The sequence below is a fragment of the Pyrus communis genome, chromosome 11, assembly GCF_041283825.1.
Source record: "Pyrus communis isolate YQ-2024b chromosome 11, ASM4128382v1, whole genome shotgun sequence".
Taxonomy (NCBI): Eukaryota; Viridiplantae; Streptophyta; class Magnoliopsida; order Rosales; family Rosaceae; genus Pyrus; species Pyrus communis.
The window spans coordinates 21,407,235-21,425,087 of NC_142575.1; the positions used below are offsets into that span (position 1 = coordinate 21,407,235).

Consider the following 17,853-nt stretch of genomic DNA (forward strand, 5'->3'; position numbering starts at 1 on the left):
TTAAACATTTCTTCTTCCCCGAGTTTCAGTCCCAGGTTTATGCGTGTTATCGACACAGAACCCAGTTCTATATCTCTCTCTCTCTCTCTCCATTTCAAATTTTCAATCTCTCTCTGTCTTTCTTCCCCAAGACATGGACAACCTTCGAACCTATAGAGACGAAGACGACGAAGAAGACGAACAATCGAAACCCACAACCGCCGCCGCAATCCCAACTGCCGAGCCCATCGAACCACCCGAACCCACCACCGACGACCCCGACACCGACACCCTAAACCCACCTTCCAACGACCCGCAAAACGGCAGTAAAACCGAAACCGAAGCCTCCGAATCTCTCTCCGAGTCCGTCAAATCCCAAGAAATCGACATCGACAACGACGACGACGATCCGCCTCCCAAGAAGCAAAAGCAGCTCTCTTCCCTCACCGCAGAGCCCTTTCCCGACCAAGATCAAACCCCACTGCCCCTGCCCATCTCCAACGGAATCGCTGTCGCCGCCGCCGCCCCAACCGCCGCCAATTCGAAGAAATCGAAGAAGAAGAACAACAATGTGTGGGTCACTAAGTCGACCCGCAAGGGGAAAAAGAAGAGCAAGGCCAATAACAACAACCACAATGCCCCCGGGGACGACACCGTGTTGATCACTCCAGTCACGCGGTTCCCGGACAAAACTGACGACACTCCGGACATGACAATCTGCCTCTCCAAGGTGTACAAGGCCGAGAAAGTGGAGGTGAGTGAGGACCGAATGAGTGCCGGTAGCACAAAAGGGTACAGAATGGTTAGGGCCACCAGGGGAGTGGCTGAGGGGGCTTGGTATTTTGAAATAAAGGTGGTGAACTTGGGAGAGAGTGGCCACACAAGGCTTGGCTGGTCCACTGAGAAAGGGGACTTGCAGGCACCCGTCGGGTATGATGCGAATAGTTTTGGGTATAGGGACATTGATGGGAGTAAGGTGCATAAGGCTTTGAGGGAGAAATATGGGGAGGAAGGGTACAAGGAAGGTGATGTTATTGGGTTTTATATAAATTTGCCTGATGGGGGCTCGTATGCCCCAAAGCCGCCCCATTTGGTTTGGTACAAGGGTCAGCGGTATGCTTGTGCCCCTGACGTGAAGGAGGATCCTCCGAAAGTAGTGCCTGGTGAGTGAGTGATTGTTTTTTGTAGTGTTGATGTTTTCAAGTGTTTATTTTCGGTGATTTTGTGGTTGTGGTTGTGTTTGGTGTGAAATTTATTGCGGGGCATTGTGTTTCTTGCATAGGCATTCTTGTTTTGTTTTACGAATGTGAATACAAATCCACTTGCACAGTTCAACTGTTATGGCACTCTTTCCCTATGGTTCTAATTGAAATCATGAACGAGTTGAACTGAACAGATGTTGGGTTGATAGAAAATAGAATGAGTGTCTTTAGCAGTTCATAGAAGATAGACCTCCACTCAGCATAAAACAAAACATTCCTTGCATGAAGACTGACCGAATAACACCTTTTCAGACTAAGAGATGATCAAAACAACTGAACTTGTGACTTATAGTCTTTATCTATCTCTGTTGCACGATAACGTTTGTAGCATTAAACTGCACATTTGACTTATTGTTTCCGGTATCTAAGTTCAGGGGAACAACATTAGCCAAGAGAATGTACTATAATTATTAATTCTTTTACTTGCGAGAGAGACTATAATTATAGTGAGGTTTGAGACATGTGATTGTAACATTTGCTTGTGCAGAAGAAAGCAAGAGATGGGAGAAATGATCTTTGTGCATTTTAGCCAAACTAGGTACGAAGGGGTCGAAATGGTTTCCAGGGGATGGTATTATTGTTCCTATATTATTATTTAGTGAAACTAGTTATGAATCTTAATCTGTCGTCTCTCATGCCCCTCTTTGTTCAACAAGTCATAGCATGAGTTAAAAACTTGGTATAAAGTTAGGTGATGGGAAAATTTTGGGAATGAGGAATCAGAATGATTAAATTGAAGAACTGACTCTGCAGTCTTGGGTTGAACTGTAATTCGTGAGTTTAAGGGGTATATAGGCGTTGGTAGATTCCACGGCATGAGAATTATTTGAAGTTCATAATATACGTACAAGCCATGCAAGCATTGACTCTTGGAATGTGATATCCAGTTACAATCTAATTAGAATAGTGAAAGATGTGTATTCTATTTCAATGAAACAGGAAATTGAATCTTTGTGGGACAGGACATTGAATCTATGTGTCAGGGCTTGCATAGTCTTAGCTGTGAACACCTGGACCTGATCCAGGCAACTAAACATGATTTAACTTAAATTTCTAAAATTTAAAGACAATGGAAACCATCAGCTATTTAAACCCGAATATATCTGTATTTTCTTTTCCAAATGGCTAAAAGTAGGGAATTTGCGTGGGGCTTTTCCCAACCCATCTTAAAACCACTCCTCATTATGTATCCTGCATTTATCATTGCCAGCCTGTATCAAGTAAAAATCCCAATTGCTTTTGATCTGAGTGAATATATTATTTTTGGCTTTGCCATGGTTGAAAAACGCTTCCTTCTCGCCAATTTGTTACCTAACTGTTCTTTTTTCCTGAGATTAAAAGGAAACTTCAGTTTGGTGTTCCCATCCAATTCCAGTACCAGTCCTCAAGTTTGTTATTGAACTCATTGCCATTTGTATACTGTGTGCAATAGTAAGTTGCTTTAGGATCCAAGCATGCAATTGTACATGCCGCCTCTTCGACCAACTTGCTACTTCAATAATTTTTCTGGGTTTTAGGAGCATTTTTTCAAACTTCTGTTCAACTAGAAAGGTTTCTATTCTGCTAGGATAACCTACATTTATTTTCTTGTAAGTGTAACTCTAGAGTGATTGTTGATCTGCTTTGCAGGAAGTGAGATATCATTTTTTAAAAATGGGGTATGTCAAGGAGTTGCTTTTAAGGATCTATATGGTGGACGTTACTATCCTACTGCTTCAATGTACACTCTTCCACATCAACCAAATTGTGTTGTCAAGTTCAACTTCGGCCCTGATTTTGAATTCTTTCCAGAAGATTTCGATGGACGTCCAGTGCCCCGGCCCATGTTTGAAGTTCCTTATCATGGGTTTGAAAACCGAGTTGAAAATGGAGATTCTGATGAGAAGAAACAATAACCAGAAACCAGCACAATTCAACCCTATTTCTGTTTCTGGAGTTTCCAATAGCCAAAACGTGAGAATGGAAAACCTTCATGGATTTGGGAGAAGCATATGAGTTTTAACTTTCCTTTGTAATTTTAGTTGCTGCTAAAAGTACAACTTGAAACTGAACTGATAATCATTGTATTCTTGACCTTTGTCTGACAAGTTCTAATGGAAAACATAATGATATTGCATAGCGAGACAATGTCCCGATTGTTCTGTTTGATAAATAGCTCTGTTCTTCCTGCTTGTGCATTTGTATCATGCAAGTCCATTATAATTACTGTTATGATGTTTCAGATTCTAGATCCTTATGCATTGGTTTAATATATACACTTCTTTTCAGATTCTTACAGGCTCAGACGTAGCTGTTTCAGTAATTATACCTTGTCTATGGTTTTATTTATTCGTTTGGTCTATCTGTAGAAAGCTTGATCTCTGACTCCTGCTTCGGTTCTGAAATTGGTAACTGGTTAGTGCTAGTCATTGATCTTTTTCGTTGGTATGAGATGGAATATTTATCATGCTCTTATTGTGTTGTCTTTTTGCAATTTTAGATCTAATTGGATATTTCCTTTCGTGACAGGAGGTTCGTTCGTTGAGCACTGAGCACTGACTTCAACTGTATTGCAGAGGCAACGAAAATGATGGATTACATTCTTTGTTATACCTCCGTTTGGTCGTATTTCTTTTAGATTGAAGAGCTGTCGAGTTTGATTTCATTTTTGGGAACTATCGATGGACTCTAAGCAGTTTCTCCTGAGCAATCATAGTCAAGTGTCATGTTGGAGAAACAAATTTCTGGTAACCTCGCACCAAAACCCATCGTTGGTGTGGTTCTATGATTGTTTTTAAACTCTGGATGTCGAGGAAGCTGCACATTTTGCTACAGAACAGGGGTATACTTGTTTATGGAGGGTATTCTGGTTTGAGGTATGCAACATTAGTGGCTAGGTTTTCTTCCGTCATATCGATCTTGCTTAGCTACTCCCAGGGCAAGTGATCAGATTGACGGATTCACGCTTTCTTTCTCTCAATCTAAGATTTGGTTGAAGGTCCTTTTTAACAACGGTTTATGAGAAGCACATCCGAAGATTTGCGATAGGCGACCCGAGGCTAGTCGTGAAGTATTTACCCCATGTTGATATAGGCTGTTAGAGCAGATGCAATGGATGCTTCACTTACAACCGCATGGGAAAAAAACCCAAAGCAACCGAATCTTGGTGGTGGAGTCTGATCGTGGTGGCATGATGGTGGCTAAAGATCGGGGTGGCAATGGTTCGAATGGTGGTCACGGTGAAGGTGGAGACGATGGAGATATGAGAAGGTGGAGACGATGGAGATATGAGAAGGTGGAAACGATAGTGATATGAGAATGCCATGGTTATGGTTTCAATGGTGGCTGATATCACAAAGATCAAGATCTGATATGGATGCCGCTGCGTTTTGGGGTTCTCCTCTGTCATCGTCTTCGTGTTCACTATCGTAGTCTTCAGCAGAATCAACGATATTCAACTGTCATTGTTAATGGCATCGACATTTGGTAGATATTGTTGATATGATATCAATATTTTGTTGATATTGTTGATATCAATACGTATACATGGAGTTGTTAATACAACATTGATATTCGGTTATTATAGGGGTGTGTTATCTACACCCCATTTTACTTATCACACCCTTGATAATTTTTTTCCGTTGATCTTCTTTAATCTGATAGCCGAAAATTAAAATTGTGTGAGAAGTAAAATTTTCTTTACTTGTAAGTGAGGGCTTACGTTCAATTCTTGTTAAAGTTGAATTTGAATCACATTATTGCTAGCTCATTGTGAGACTTAGCCCATTCCCCCATCTCCTTAGTGTAAGTTTAAATTGACCTAACATGACCACCATCGTTTATATGTGCTTTTAAAATTACTAAAAGCACTTTTGATGAAAATGTTCTTAGAACCAAATATTTAATAAAGATGCAAGTGAATTATAGAAAATCATTTAAGGTGCTTCTTGGAAGAAGTACATAATCGATGCTTATTGCAAGAAGCATTTCAAGTTCTTTTGGAATCCAAAACTATTTTATAAATGTTTTCAGTCATTTTAAAAAGAACTTCCAAACAATTGAGCTAGGCCAAGGGAGAAAAGGTTTGGATCAGCTTCTTTGGCGATGAGAAAACAGGTTAATGAATTCAAAGCTGCAATACCAGGGAATGTTGTTTGCAAGGACGTTCAAGAAATGGCAGTCTTGGGTGTTTGCTGGTCAATCGGTGAGATGGAAGCGACCTGACTTGGGTTTGATCAAATTCAATTGCGATGGTGCATGGAGGAATTGGGTGGGTGGCTAGGGACTTTGCTGGGCTTTTGCAGGTGGCGGGAGGCACAGGGAAACTGATGTTTTTAAGCTCGATTGCAGCGGAGGCTGCTGCAGTCAGAGCTGCGATGGGTGGCTGCTGTGAATCAGGGCTATACTAGTGTGGAAATGGAATCTCGTTCTAAGGTCGTAATTCAAATGCTAAACCGGGAAATTGAATGCTTAATTTTCGATATATGGGGGCTTGCTTCCAGGATTCAAGATGTGAAGTTTGTTTTTGTGCCGACGAGGATGAAACCAGGCTTCCAGGCATGGAGGTTCGATGCCTTAGGCTTTGAGTTTCTCTTTGTAAAACATTTCAATTTGTGTTTAATAAAATCTCTCTCTCATTTTGATAAGAGAAATAAAATTGACCCAGCATGAGCCCAGAAGCCCAGGGTCAAAATGGTCTTTTGATTGAAAACCGGCTGGGTCCATTTTCCTTGTGCAAGTATGAAGAGTAACTGAACAAGATATCATAAATCTCCTCCTTAGACCATCTGCAATGGTGGGCTAAATGCTAAATTTCCTCCTAAAATTTTCTCCCAAACTCAATCCAACCCAAGGGAAAACTTTGGGCTAAAAGCTAAATGGGGAACGAAGGCTAAATTCCGCCCAAAAGTCGGTGTGGGCCCCACCGAAGGGATTGCATTTCAGCGTTTGGGCGCCAAACGCAGCCCACTGAATCGCCCAGCGCGCCTAACTCGCGAGGCTTCTGACCGCTAGGGACCCACCCACGTGGGCCTGTCGGCTACATTCCGCATGAGCCCAACGGCTCCTTCCATCCAACGGGGTGACCCGTTAAAAACCCGTTATTAACGGGTATACACGCGGGTAACACGTGGGTAACCCGTTTTGACCCGTTAAGAAAAAAAATATTTTGATAATTTTAAAGTTTAATTATCAAAAGATTTATTATAAAATACAATAGCCATTTTAATATATACAATATATTCTATATTAAATATATATAGTTTTTTTTTATTATTATTCTTTATAAGTTAAAAAAAAAAGGTTTTAGTCATTATTTATTTTTATTATGAGAGTTAGGCCTAACAAACGGGTCGTGTCTGTCGTTTTCGTGTAACACCTGTTATCTTAACGGGTCGTGTCGTGTCACATCCGTTATCTTAATGGATCCTTAACAGGTCGGGTCACTTTAACCAACGGGGTAAAGTGACCTGACCCGTTATGACCTGTTAAGAAAAAAATATATTTTTTCTTAAATTTGCACATACCACACATTACCACATAAATATTACTTCAAAACATTAAAACATATTTGTTGTTTAAGTACTACATCTACACTCGAAAATAAGAATCTAATAAACAAACATTCATACACTACAAACTAATAGGTCTAAAATTACAAACCATCTCCGGGTTAACAATCTTTGGAATTAAGACTATATTAGTATGATTTATAAGTTGTAGCGTAGATCTATTTTGGAAAAAATATTTAATCATGCACATAATTGAATCCTTAACTAATTCCCAACACTCTTGGAAGAAACCAGCATTGAGGCCGTCAGGACCAGGAGCTTTAAGAGCACCAATACCATTGACAGCCTTCCAGATTTCGTCATCTAAAACAGGGCTCACCAGACTAGCATTTTGATCACTGAAAATACAAGGTTGTATAATATCTGCTAGGGCACAAAGGTCATCAGTGGAAGGGGGACAATCGCAAGAGAACCCTTTTTTTTAAATCTCGGATAAAAACCTCCTCTACAGCAGATGATGTGGACACTTCCTAAACATTTCTTTGTACATTTCCCATGCCTCTGAAGCCGTACCATACCATATTGAGCAAATGACTTAATCTCGTTTGTAGTCCTACAATCTTTGCAGGATGAAAGAATTTGGCTAGAAATTTCTTTGCTAGGTCATCCCACGTAGTGTTCGATTCATGAGGTTGAGAAGCCAACCAATTCTTTGCTGTCCTTCAATGAGAATGGGAAAAGCCTTAACCAAATAGCATCATTTGATACTTGATTATAGTTTTACCACACATGCAAAAGGGTTAAAAACACCTAAAATACTTGTAAGAGAAACAAGGTTTATTGTAGTATGGTCGACTTTGACAAATTCATTATCCACAAAGATTATTAAAAACAATTTATATTAAAACTAAATCTTAATAAATTATTTAAAACAAAGATTTGAAAAAAGGTTGATTTTATGACTAAAAATAATAAAAACGAATTTAAATAAAAACTATTAAAGAAATTAGCGAGATTAAAGAAACTAAAAGAAAACATTTTTTTTTTTTTAAATCAAGTTATAAAAGCATTAGGGTTCTGCCATCACCTTAACAATCCTACGTAGGTCTCCTAGTTACTTATGACTTATACATGCATATTTTCAAGGTTAAGTTTCCTAAAATATGCTCTACTTGGACCCCCAATCTAGAATGTATATCAAACATGTAATCATTTTGTGGTATTCAGATCAAATCTAAACATGCAAGACTCATTAAGCTTTATGAAAATCTTTGAAAAGTCATGCAACTATGAGATGTGGTATTCATCTCAAGTGAAATTACAATTATTAACCATAAGAAACCTTCATCAATTTCAAGGACAACTCTCCAACCAAAATTGCATCAAGTTACTTTTCTAAACATCCTAATGGTTGTGAATCATCAAAACACTTAGATAGTTTAAACGCGGTCATCAATAACTCAAAACTTGCATGCATAATATATAAGCAAATTGAAAAAAAAAACTACATATGCTTGCTAATGCTCATGATCTCACATAGCAAAAGAATATTAGTTACACATGCATATTCATAATTGAAATCAAAATAAATTTTATTGAAATAGACAAAGATTGAAAACACCTTGAATGCAAAAATCTCAAATTCGTCAAAAGCTTTAGCCAAAATCTCTCTCCAAAATCGCATAGAGAAACAATGGCCGGCCAAAAAGCCTTTTTAATACTATACAATTTAAATTAGTCTTCCAAAAAGTAGGAAACAAAAATAAGTTAAGAAAAACTAAAAGACGTAATCCCTATCTAAAAATGAGAATCTCCCAGCAAAGAAACTAGCCACGTTCAAAGCCTTAGACAACTCCAAAACATATCCAAGATAACTGATAGGATTTTTACCACATACAAATAGGGTTAAAATCATTGAAAATACTTGCAAGAATACAAGATAATTGTAGTATAATTGCTCATGCAAGGTCATTGTCCACAAAGATTGTTTGATTAATTCATAATTAAATCAACTCTTAATTAACTATTGAAACAGATTTTTATCAAAGATTTGAGATTTTTGAGTTTGAAAATGTTGAATTAACAATTAAAGAACCTAGAAGTTAGAAAATAAAGGCTGCAAACAGAAAAACGTTTTTTAATTAAAAAAATTTAGGGAAAGACTAGGGTTAAGCCGTTACCGTTACAATCCTATGCAATTCTATCAATTACTTATAAATTTCCACATCCATGCTTTGAAGGTTAGATTTTCTTAACGCATATTTTCCTTGTGATGTTCAAGCGAAAACGTATATCTAACATGCAATTCGTCTGTGATGTTCAGATTAAATATAAACATGCAAGACTCATTAAACTTCGTGAAAACCCTTTGAAAAACCATGCAACCCTTAAGAGCGTGATGTTCGCCTTAAGTGAACTTACAATTACTAATCACAAGAAGCCCTCCTCAATTTCAGGGTGATGTTCCAACAGAAATTGCATCAAATAACTTGTCTAAATACCCTAATGGTGATCAATCATTAAAATATATAGATAGATTTAATCGTGGTGATTAATAATTCAAAGCAAACATGCATCCATTCATAAGCAAATTAATAAAATTACATATTCATGCTACGGTTCATGGCCTAACCCTAGCAAAAGAATTAGTTACGCATACTCATAATAAAAATCAAAGGAAATATCATTCAAATGAGTCAAAGGAATGAAAACACCTTAAAGTAGAAAATATCCACGAACCCTAGCAATCACTCTTTGTCCCCAAACTCATCAAAAATTACCCCCTCTATTTAAGAACGGCCAAGCAATATAATTGCTGAGCCCCCCTACAAACCCTAACACATAGGTCTCTTATTCCAACTAGGGAAGTAAATAATAAAATAAAACACTTAGAAAATAAAATCCTAATTAAACTAGGAAAAACTGCAAGGGAACTGTCCAGCCACGTTTTAGCCTCAGAAATCCTCCAAATCCGGCCCATATGGCTTGTTTTAAAGATCGGGACGTTCTGAACACATCTCCAGAAGGCCATGAACCCATCCGAGGTCATCTTGGACTTCAAAAATGCAATTCAAGCCCGAAACGTCACTATTCCAGCACTGCGCATTGCTCATTTATTTTATGGCCAGAAAATAACCGATTGGTAGAAAATTTTGATATTTTGATACGATCAAGCCAAGTGACTCACGAACATCCTCCAACTAGAATTACTCCAAAATTCGTCCATTTAATTATGTTTTTCTCCAGAGGAAGTCGAAAGTCCTAAATTAGAAATACAATTCAAAGTATCAAAATTCTTTCAAAATATTAACCAAAATATACCAAGAATAGGGTTAAATATATACTATAAAATCCGCTCATCAAAATACCCCCAAAGGTTGCACAAAGGACGGCTAATCTTGGAGAAATCCTTCATGAACCGTCGATAAAACCTAGCATGTCCTAAGAATGATCGAATGCTCTTTACTGTAGTAGGGAGCGGCAAATTGGCAATAACATCAATCTTTGCCTTGTCAACTTCAATTCCTTTGTTTGAAACAAGATGTCCCAAAACAATGCCTTGTTTTACCATAAAATGACACTTCTCCTAGTTTAACACTAAGTTTGTTTCTTGACATCTCTCAAGAACTTGAGATAAATTTTGTAGACAAAGATCAAAACTATCCCCAAAAATTGAGAAATCATCCATGAATACCTCAACAATTCTTTCAACCAAGCCTGAAAATATGCTTATCATGCACCGTTGAAAGGTGGCTGGTGCATTACATAGCCCAAATGGCATCCTCCGATAAGTAAAAGTACCAAATGGACAAGTGAAAGTGGTTTTCTCTTGATCCTCTGGTGCAATTGAAATCTGATTATACCCGGAATACCTATCTAGAAAACAATAAAATGCTCGTCCAACTAACCGTTCCAACATCTGGTCAATGAAAGGCAATGGAAAATGGTCTTTCCTTGTCCCTGCGTTAGGCTTTCTGTAGTCCACACACATTCTCCAACTCGTAGTCAATCTTGTAGGAATTAACTCATCATTATCATTTTTCACCACGGTAATACCTGTACGCTTAGGCACAACTTGTGTAGGGCTAACCCATTTACTGTCAGAAATTGGATAAATCATGCCTGCATCAAGTAGTTTCATTACTTCGTTTCGCACAACTTCTTTCATGATAGGATTTAACCTTTTTTGAGCATCAACTATCGGCTTTACGTCATCCTCCATCAATATTCTGTGCATGCAAATTGTTGGGCTTATACCCTTAATATCAGCTATGGTCCACCCCAATGCATCTTAGTATTTTCTTAAAACACGCAGTAATTTTTCCTCTTCTATGCTTGTCAAATCTGAAGCAATAATAACTGGTGATAGGAGCATATTCATGCGACTTAAATGGCTTGTTCTCGTACATTTACGTTATGTTTCTTTAGTTATTTTAGTTCTTTATGCTTCTTTTGTGTGTTTTCAGGTTCTAAGGGCTTAGGGAGCAAGAAGGTGCATTTTGAGGCCATTTGGAGCATTTTTGGGCATGGATTGGATAGCTTATCCATGGAGCCAAGAGGATGGACGAATTTGAAGGCCTTGTATTCACTTTGGACATAAAACAAAGGGCCTAGCCCATTCTCTCTTATTCTCTCCCTTATAGCCATGCAAAGAACCATCCATTCCATAAAAAACAATCCATCAATTCACATGCAAAACCACCATTAACACACATGCACCCAAACAAAGCCAACCTAGCTAACCCTACATGCATTCTTTATTCACTCTTCATCATTGCATTCATTCTCCAAACACTTTCATTAATTAAAACACATTTGCACATCCACTCATTCTTTCCCCAAAGCCGTGTATTCCCAATCCCTTTCCAACATTTCACATGCATTTCCACCTTGGTCATGCTTTCCCATTTCATTATTCATTCACTTTGCATTCATTCAATCAACCCACATGCACTTTAATCATTCAAACATGTAGCCACATAATCATTCACCCTATCCATTCTTTGTCACAAAACAATGTCACATACACTCATCATCACACAACCTAGCTAACCCTACATGCATTATTTATTAACTCTTCATCATGCATCAACATTTTAAATCATCAAAAAACCAACCCATTGCCGTGCATAATCTCTCATCATTTCAGCCACATTTCTAACTCACATGCATCACATTCATTTCCAAACAACAATCATTTCAAATGCCATGCATTCACATGCATTTACACCACCAAAAACCCCTTTGCCGTGGGCTTTCAATGCCTTTCCAGCTTTCCCTTTTATTTTCCAGCTTTCATTCTTCATCATTGCAGCCATTCCACATGCAATTCTCCATCATTCCTCCACACAAACACCTTAAACAAACAGCCATATACATCTCCACTCCTCCTATAAATACCCTTGCATTCATTCATTCAAGGAACATCTCATATTTCCATTCACAACACTTCACACAACACAAACACAACCCTTGTGCCGCAAATCATTTCCATTTCTGTGCAGTTTTTCTCCTCCATTGCAGCCACTATCCAACCACTTCCCATCCCTCCAAAACACTTCACATAATCCCCAAAGCTCACCTTAGACCTTGTGCTACAACAACGAGGAAGAAAAGAGTGCCTAAACGTTCATACAATTCAAGTTTGAGTTGTTGGAATGTTTAGGTGTTTCTTTGATTTCAAAGTTTAAATTCACTTTTCTTTGTTTTGTAATGGAAGAGAAGAGTGCCTAAACGTTCATACAATTCAAGTTTGAGTTGTTGGAATGTTTAGGTGTTTCTTTGATTTCAAAGTTATGAGGAACTAAACCCCCCTTTAGCTAGGGGGTGATTCAAAATACATGTTTATGCTTGCAATATGAATTGATTACTTTTGGTTGGAATTTCATAAGTTGTGGATTCAATTTGTTTAACCGTTTGAATGAATATGACGCTAGAATATAAGAGAGTTTCACCTAATAGTTACGAACTTATATTCACAAGTAGTGGAGGTTGCTTTTAAACAATCGCGTTAAACGAATTCTTGGCATAAGTTTCATGCGTATTCCATAGTAACGAATGCCTCGTCAATGTTTATGATTTCCGTTGAACTTAATGATCTTTGTTGAATGTCTCTATCATGCGTATTCCATAGTTAGGGACTTTGATTAAGAATAATTTGGTTGTAATGCGTATTCCATTCAATCCAACGAATCTAGGGAAATCTGAAAGTTAATTTAAGCGGACCTAATTAACTTGGAGCATTGAGTTTCATAATTTATCGAAAGACCAACCGAAAATCAATCTTGTATGCAAGTGTAACATGTGTGGAGAAAAACCCCTTAGCTATTCCATCATCCATATTTTTCATCACATTCATATTTACATTTTGCCTTTAATTATATTCTGTCCATTTAATTTAATATCGTCCAAACACATTTCCCCCATATTTCGTTGAGTCTTAATCATTCGTATTTGTTTTATTTTTGTATCTTTAAGCTTTTGGAGTCATAAACAATTTCAAATTCGTCTAAATCAAGTTCTAGTTTCTATTTGAGTCAATTTGATTGTTTTAGGCAGTTTGAGTTTTTCAAAGCCATTCTGAGTCATAGTAGTCTTGTTAAGAGTATTTACATTTAGTTTTTTGTGTTTTCAAGTCAATTCAAATTAGATTAGCACCCCTAGTTAATCCCCGGTTAGAACGATCCCTACTTACATCATTACTACAATTTTCACAAATAGGGTTTAGTTTGTGTGCGTATAAATCTCGCATCAAATTTTGGCGCCGTTGCCGGGGATTGGCAAAATTGCTAATCCCTTGTCTGGAGTCTTGTTTAAATTGTTTAGTTTCTGTTTTGTTTTAATTTTTTTTTTTTTTTTGCACCGTGTGTATGTGTTTTTGTGCCGTGTGTGGCAACTTGTTTTCTTACTTGTGCCAAGTCTATTAAGTTGGTTACTTATCTTGTTTACTTTTGTGTGTAGGTACTAGTTTATGACCCGTAGCTCACAACCTGTTCGTGAGCATATCTCCGACTTTGACGGTGATTTCGAGAGGACTTTGAGAAGGAACAAGAAATTGCAAGAGTCTAATCCTCCTAGTCCCGAACCTGAAGTAGAAGAGGAAGCCACGGATTGGGTTAAAGAGGAAGTACCAACCATGGCCGTGGACAATCGAACCATTAAAGAGCTTTCTGCCTCAGGTTTGGCCAATGCAGCCCCTCTTTGCATTCAATACCCCGCGGCTGCCCAAGGCAAGACCGATGAATTTGAACTCAAATCCAGTTTGTTACACCATATTCCGAAGTTCCATGGCTTGTCTATGGAAGACCCCAACAAACACTTGAAGGAGTTCGAGGTGGTTTGTTCGAGCATGACCCCCGTCAATGTGGATGAGAGTATATTGAAGATGAAGGCCTTTCCATTTTCACTTATGGACAAGGCCAAAGATTGGCTCTACGAACTAGCCCCGGGAACTGTGACTTCGTGGGAGAGTATGAAGCGTGCTTTCTTGGAGAAATTCTTCCCTACTTCGAGAGTGATTCTCTTACGGAAGAAAATTAGTGGTATTCAACAGAATCATGGTGAGACATTCCCGGCTTATTATGAGCGCTTCAAGGGCCTTGTAGCTTCATGTCCTCAACATCAAATGAAGGAGGAACTTCTCCTTCAATATTTCTATGAGGGCCTCCTTCCTATCGAACGTCAAATGCTTGATGCATCAGCGGGAGGAGCATTGGTGGACAAAACACCAAGGGATGCCAAGATTCTCATAGCCAACCGAGCGCTCAACGCTCAACAATATGAAGGAGTGGGCCAAAGGGAAGCCCCAAGGCAACAAAGTGTAAATGAGGTGAGTGCTATTTCTGAAATTCAATCACAACTTGCTAATCTTACTTCTCTTGTTTCTCAGGTTGTGATTGGTCCAAAAGCACAAGAACACCAAGTTTGTGGCGTGTGCTCAATTCAAGGGCATCCATCCGACAAGTGCCCTCAACTAATCGAGAATGGTGGGTGGGAATCTGCCAATGCAATTGGTTTCCAAGGACAAAATCAAAACAACCCATACTCGAACACTTACAATGTCGGATGGAGGGACCATCCAAACTTCAAATGGAGGGAGCCACAACAAGCTGCCCAACAAGGAGGATTTAGGCCAAACCCCCCTGGTTTTTATTCCAAGCCGTATGCACCCCAACAACCCCAACAACCCCAACAACCTTCGGCATCATCTCATTCAGGTACGTCCTTGGAAAGTGATCAAGCTATGCAATTACTAACCTCTATTTCGCAGGGATTGCAAAATCAAAACAACCGGATAGCAAATAACGAGAAGGAGATGATGGATATGAAGAAACAAATAGGGCAGATTTCTGAGTTCCTTGGACAGATTAGAGAGCAAGGAAAGCTTCCTAGCTCAACCACAGTCAATCCAAAGGGAGGATTCGAATCTGCCAAGGCCACCACCCTAAGGGGTGGAAAAGAAGTTGGGACCGAGCCAAACAATCCCAAATCTGCCCAGAAAGTAGATGAAGAGACGACACAACCTGAGGCAGTGTCTAGTTCACCCACGGCAAGGGTGAAAAACCCTATGCCGCAGGCCCCCAATCACCCTAACTCGGCCAAATCAGGTAATTTAAGTTCAAATTCATGTACTTCACGTCCTAATCTGCCCAATGTACCTTTTCCTAGCAGGTTCATGCAAGAAAAAAAGGAAGAAAGCGAGAAGGACATTCTTGAAACGTTCCGGAAGGTGCAAGTGAACATACCGCTTCTCGATGCAATCAAACAGGTTCCAAAGTATGCTAAATTCCTCAAGGACCTATGCAATACAAAGAGAAGAAGGGCAAACAAAGAGGTAGTGAAGGTAAGCGAGAATGTGTCCGCTGTTTTGCAACGTAAACTGTCTACCAAGTGCAAAGACCCTGGTAGTTTCACGATTCCTTGTGTGATTGGACATAATCGTTTTGAACATGCCATGCTTGATTTAGGTGCATCCATAAATGTCATGCCTTATTCTATTTATGCATCTATGAATTTGGGTGAATTAAAACAAGATGGTGTAATTATACAATTGGCCGATCGTTCTAACGCGTATCCAAAAGGAGTTTTGGAAGATGTGCTTGTGCAGGTTAACCATTTAATTTTTCCGGCTGATTTCTACGTCCTAGACATGGAGGATTCAGCCCATTCTACATCTTTGCCGATTCTCCTTGGTAGGCCATTCATGAAGACGGCCCGAACGAAGATTGATGTATACAAAGGCACCTTGACAATGGAATTCGATGGGGAAGTGATTGATTTTAATATTTCTGAAACTATGAGATATCCCGTTGATGACCATTCTTGTTTTTCCATTGATGTTATCGATTCTTTGGCGCAGGTATACCTTGAAGAATTGAACGAGGACGCCCTGGAAACAACCATCACTAAGGCCATAGAGCGCAAAAATGAAGGATTTGGGCCAATGCAAAGCCACGGCAAGGAGGAGGAATTCTTTGCAATGGGTTCTAGTAAAGAAATAATTGAGGTTGTGGCAGCCCTTGAGTCATTGCCACAACAATATGGTAAGGTTCCACTCTCACTTTCAAATTCAGTTTCCACTAAGATGCTACCTTCTGTTGTTCAGGCACCATCGCTTGAACTTAAGCCGTTGCCGGACCATTTGAAGTATGTGTTTTTGGGAAAAGGCGAAACATTGCCCGTCATCATTTCATCAAGTCTCACGGCAATGGAGGAGGAGAAGCTTGTGAGGGTGCTGCGAGAGCACAAAACGGCCATAGGGTGGACTTTGGCCGACATTAAAGGAATAAGCCCTACCACATGCATGCACCGTATACTTCTTGAGGAGGGGGCTAAACCAACTCGAGAGGCTCAGCGCCGTCTCAACCCTCCAATGATGGAAGTTGTGAAAAAGGAGATTATCAAACTTCTTGATTGTGGACTGATTTATCCGATCTCTGATAGTCGTTGGGTGTCACCGGTGCAATGTGTTCCAAAGAAGTCCGGAGTGACAGTGGTGAAGAATGCTGAGAATGAGCTTGTGCCAACCCGCATTCAAACAGGTTGGCGAGTATGTATCGATTACCGGAAGCTAAATGCCATGACTAGGAAAGATCACTTTCCTTTGCCATTCATCGACCAGATGCTCGAAAGGTTAGCCGGTCTTGCTTTTTACTATTTTCTTGATGGATACTCTGGATATAACCAAATTGTGATAGCCCCGGATGATCAAGAGAAGACCACATTCACATGTCCCTTTGGAACATTTGCTTATTGTCGCATGCCATTTGGCTTATGCAACGCACCGGCCACTTTCCAAAGGTGTATGGTAAGTATATTTTCCGATTTTGTTGAAAAGATCATTGAGGTTTTCATGGATGATTTCAGTGTATTTGGGAGTTCATTTGATAATTGCTTGGATAATCTGACCTTAATTTTGAAACGATGTGTTGAAACTAACCTTGTCTTGAATTGGGAGAAATGTCACTTTATGGTGAAACAAGGTATAGTTTTAGGACATATTGTTTCAGAAAAAGGAATTGAAGTAGATAAATCGAAAATAGACCTTGTACGTCACTTACCCTCTCCGACTTCGGTTAGAGAGGTACGTTCGTTTCTTGGCCATGCAGGGTTCTATAGGCGTTTTATCAAGGACTTCTCCAAGATGTCCAACCCTCTTTGCCGATTGCTTCAAAAAGATGTGCCATTCAAGTTTGATGAAGAGTGTAATTCGGCATTTAACCAACTCAAGGAGAAGCTAGTCTCGGCCCCCATTATTGTACCTCCAGATTGGAGCCTTCCGTTCGAGCTCATGTGCGATGCATCCGACTATGCATTAGAAGCTGTTCTAGGACAAAGAAGAGACAAGCGGCCGCATGTCATATACTATGCCTCTCGGACTCTCAATGATGCCCAATTGAACTACTCCACGACGGAAAAAAACTTCTAGCTGTGGTTTTTGCTTTAGATAAATTCCGTTCATATTTAATTGGAACTAAAGTAATCGTTTATTCTGATCATGTAGCTTTGAGGTACTTGCTCACGAAAAAGGAAGCAAAGCCGAGGCTTATCCGATGGATGCTTCTTCTCCAAGAATTCGATATCGAAATCCGGGATAAGAAAGGAAGTGAAAACGTGGTGGCTGA

The 17,853-nt window shown here is 39.3% G+C and overlaps 2 protein-coding genes across 6 annotated transcripts in view; one reads left to right on the forward strand and one right to left on the reverse strand.

Moving 5' to 3' along the window:
* LOC137742456 (protein TRAUCO) lies at positions 1–4,837 on the forward strand. Of its 5 annotated transcripts, XR_015953641.1 has the most exons (4): positions 1–1,142; positions 2,871–3,194; positions 3,510–3,635; positions 3,750–4,837. XR_015953641.1 is itself a non-coding variant. In XM_068482325.2 (3 exons), exons 1-2 carry the CDS (start codon positions 134–136, stop codon positions 1,752–1,754), a joined length of 1,035 nt encoding a protein of 344 aa, XP_068338426.1. In that variant the 5' UTR covers positions 1–133; the 3' UTR covers positions 1,755–1,779; positions 2,871–3,368. The 5 variants fall into 5 exon arrangements, 3 of the variants coding, with proteins under 3 accessions (XP_068338426.1, XP_088536515.1, XP_088536514.1); XR_015953642.1 differs by lacking the exon at positions 3,510–3,635; XM_068482325.2 differs by lacking the exons at positions 3,510–3,635; positions 3,750–4,837 and adding an exon at positions 1,729–1,779 and having other exon boundaries at positions 2,871–3,368.
* Positions 4,556–17,853, reverse strand: part of LOC137742950 (uncharacterized) — a 23,523-nt gene continuing 10,225 nt past the window's right edge. The window contains exon 5 of the mRNA XM_088680301.1: positions 4,556–4,678. Coding sequence (XP_088536427.1) covers positions 4,556–4,678 — 123 coding nt within the window. The remainder of the gene's footprint in view (positions 4,679–17,853) is intronic.

Excerpts from the sequence above, each read along its gene's own strand:
- LOC137742456 (XM_088680388.1), top strand. The coding sequence starts at position 134 with ATGGACAACCTTCGAACCTATAGAGACGAAGACGACGAAGAAGACGAA. Across the intron at positions 1,143-2,870 it reads TCCTCCGAAAGTAGTGCCTG|GAAGTGAGATATCATTTTTT; the intron begins GTGAGTGAGTGA and ends TCTGCTTTGCAG.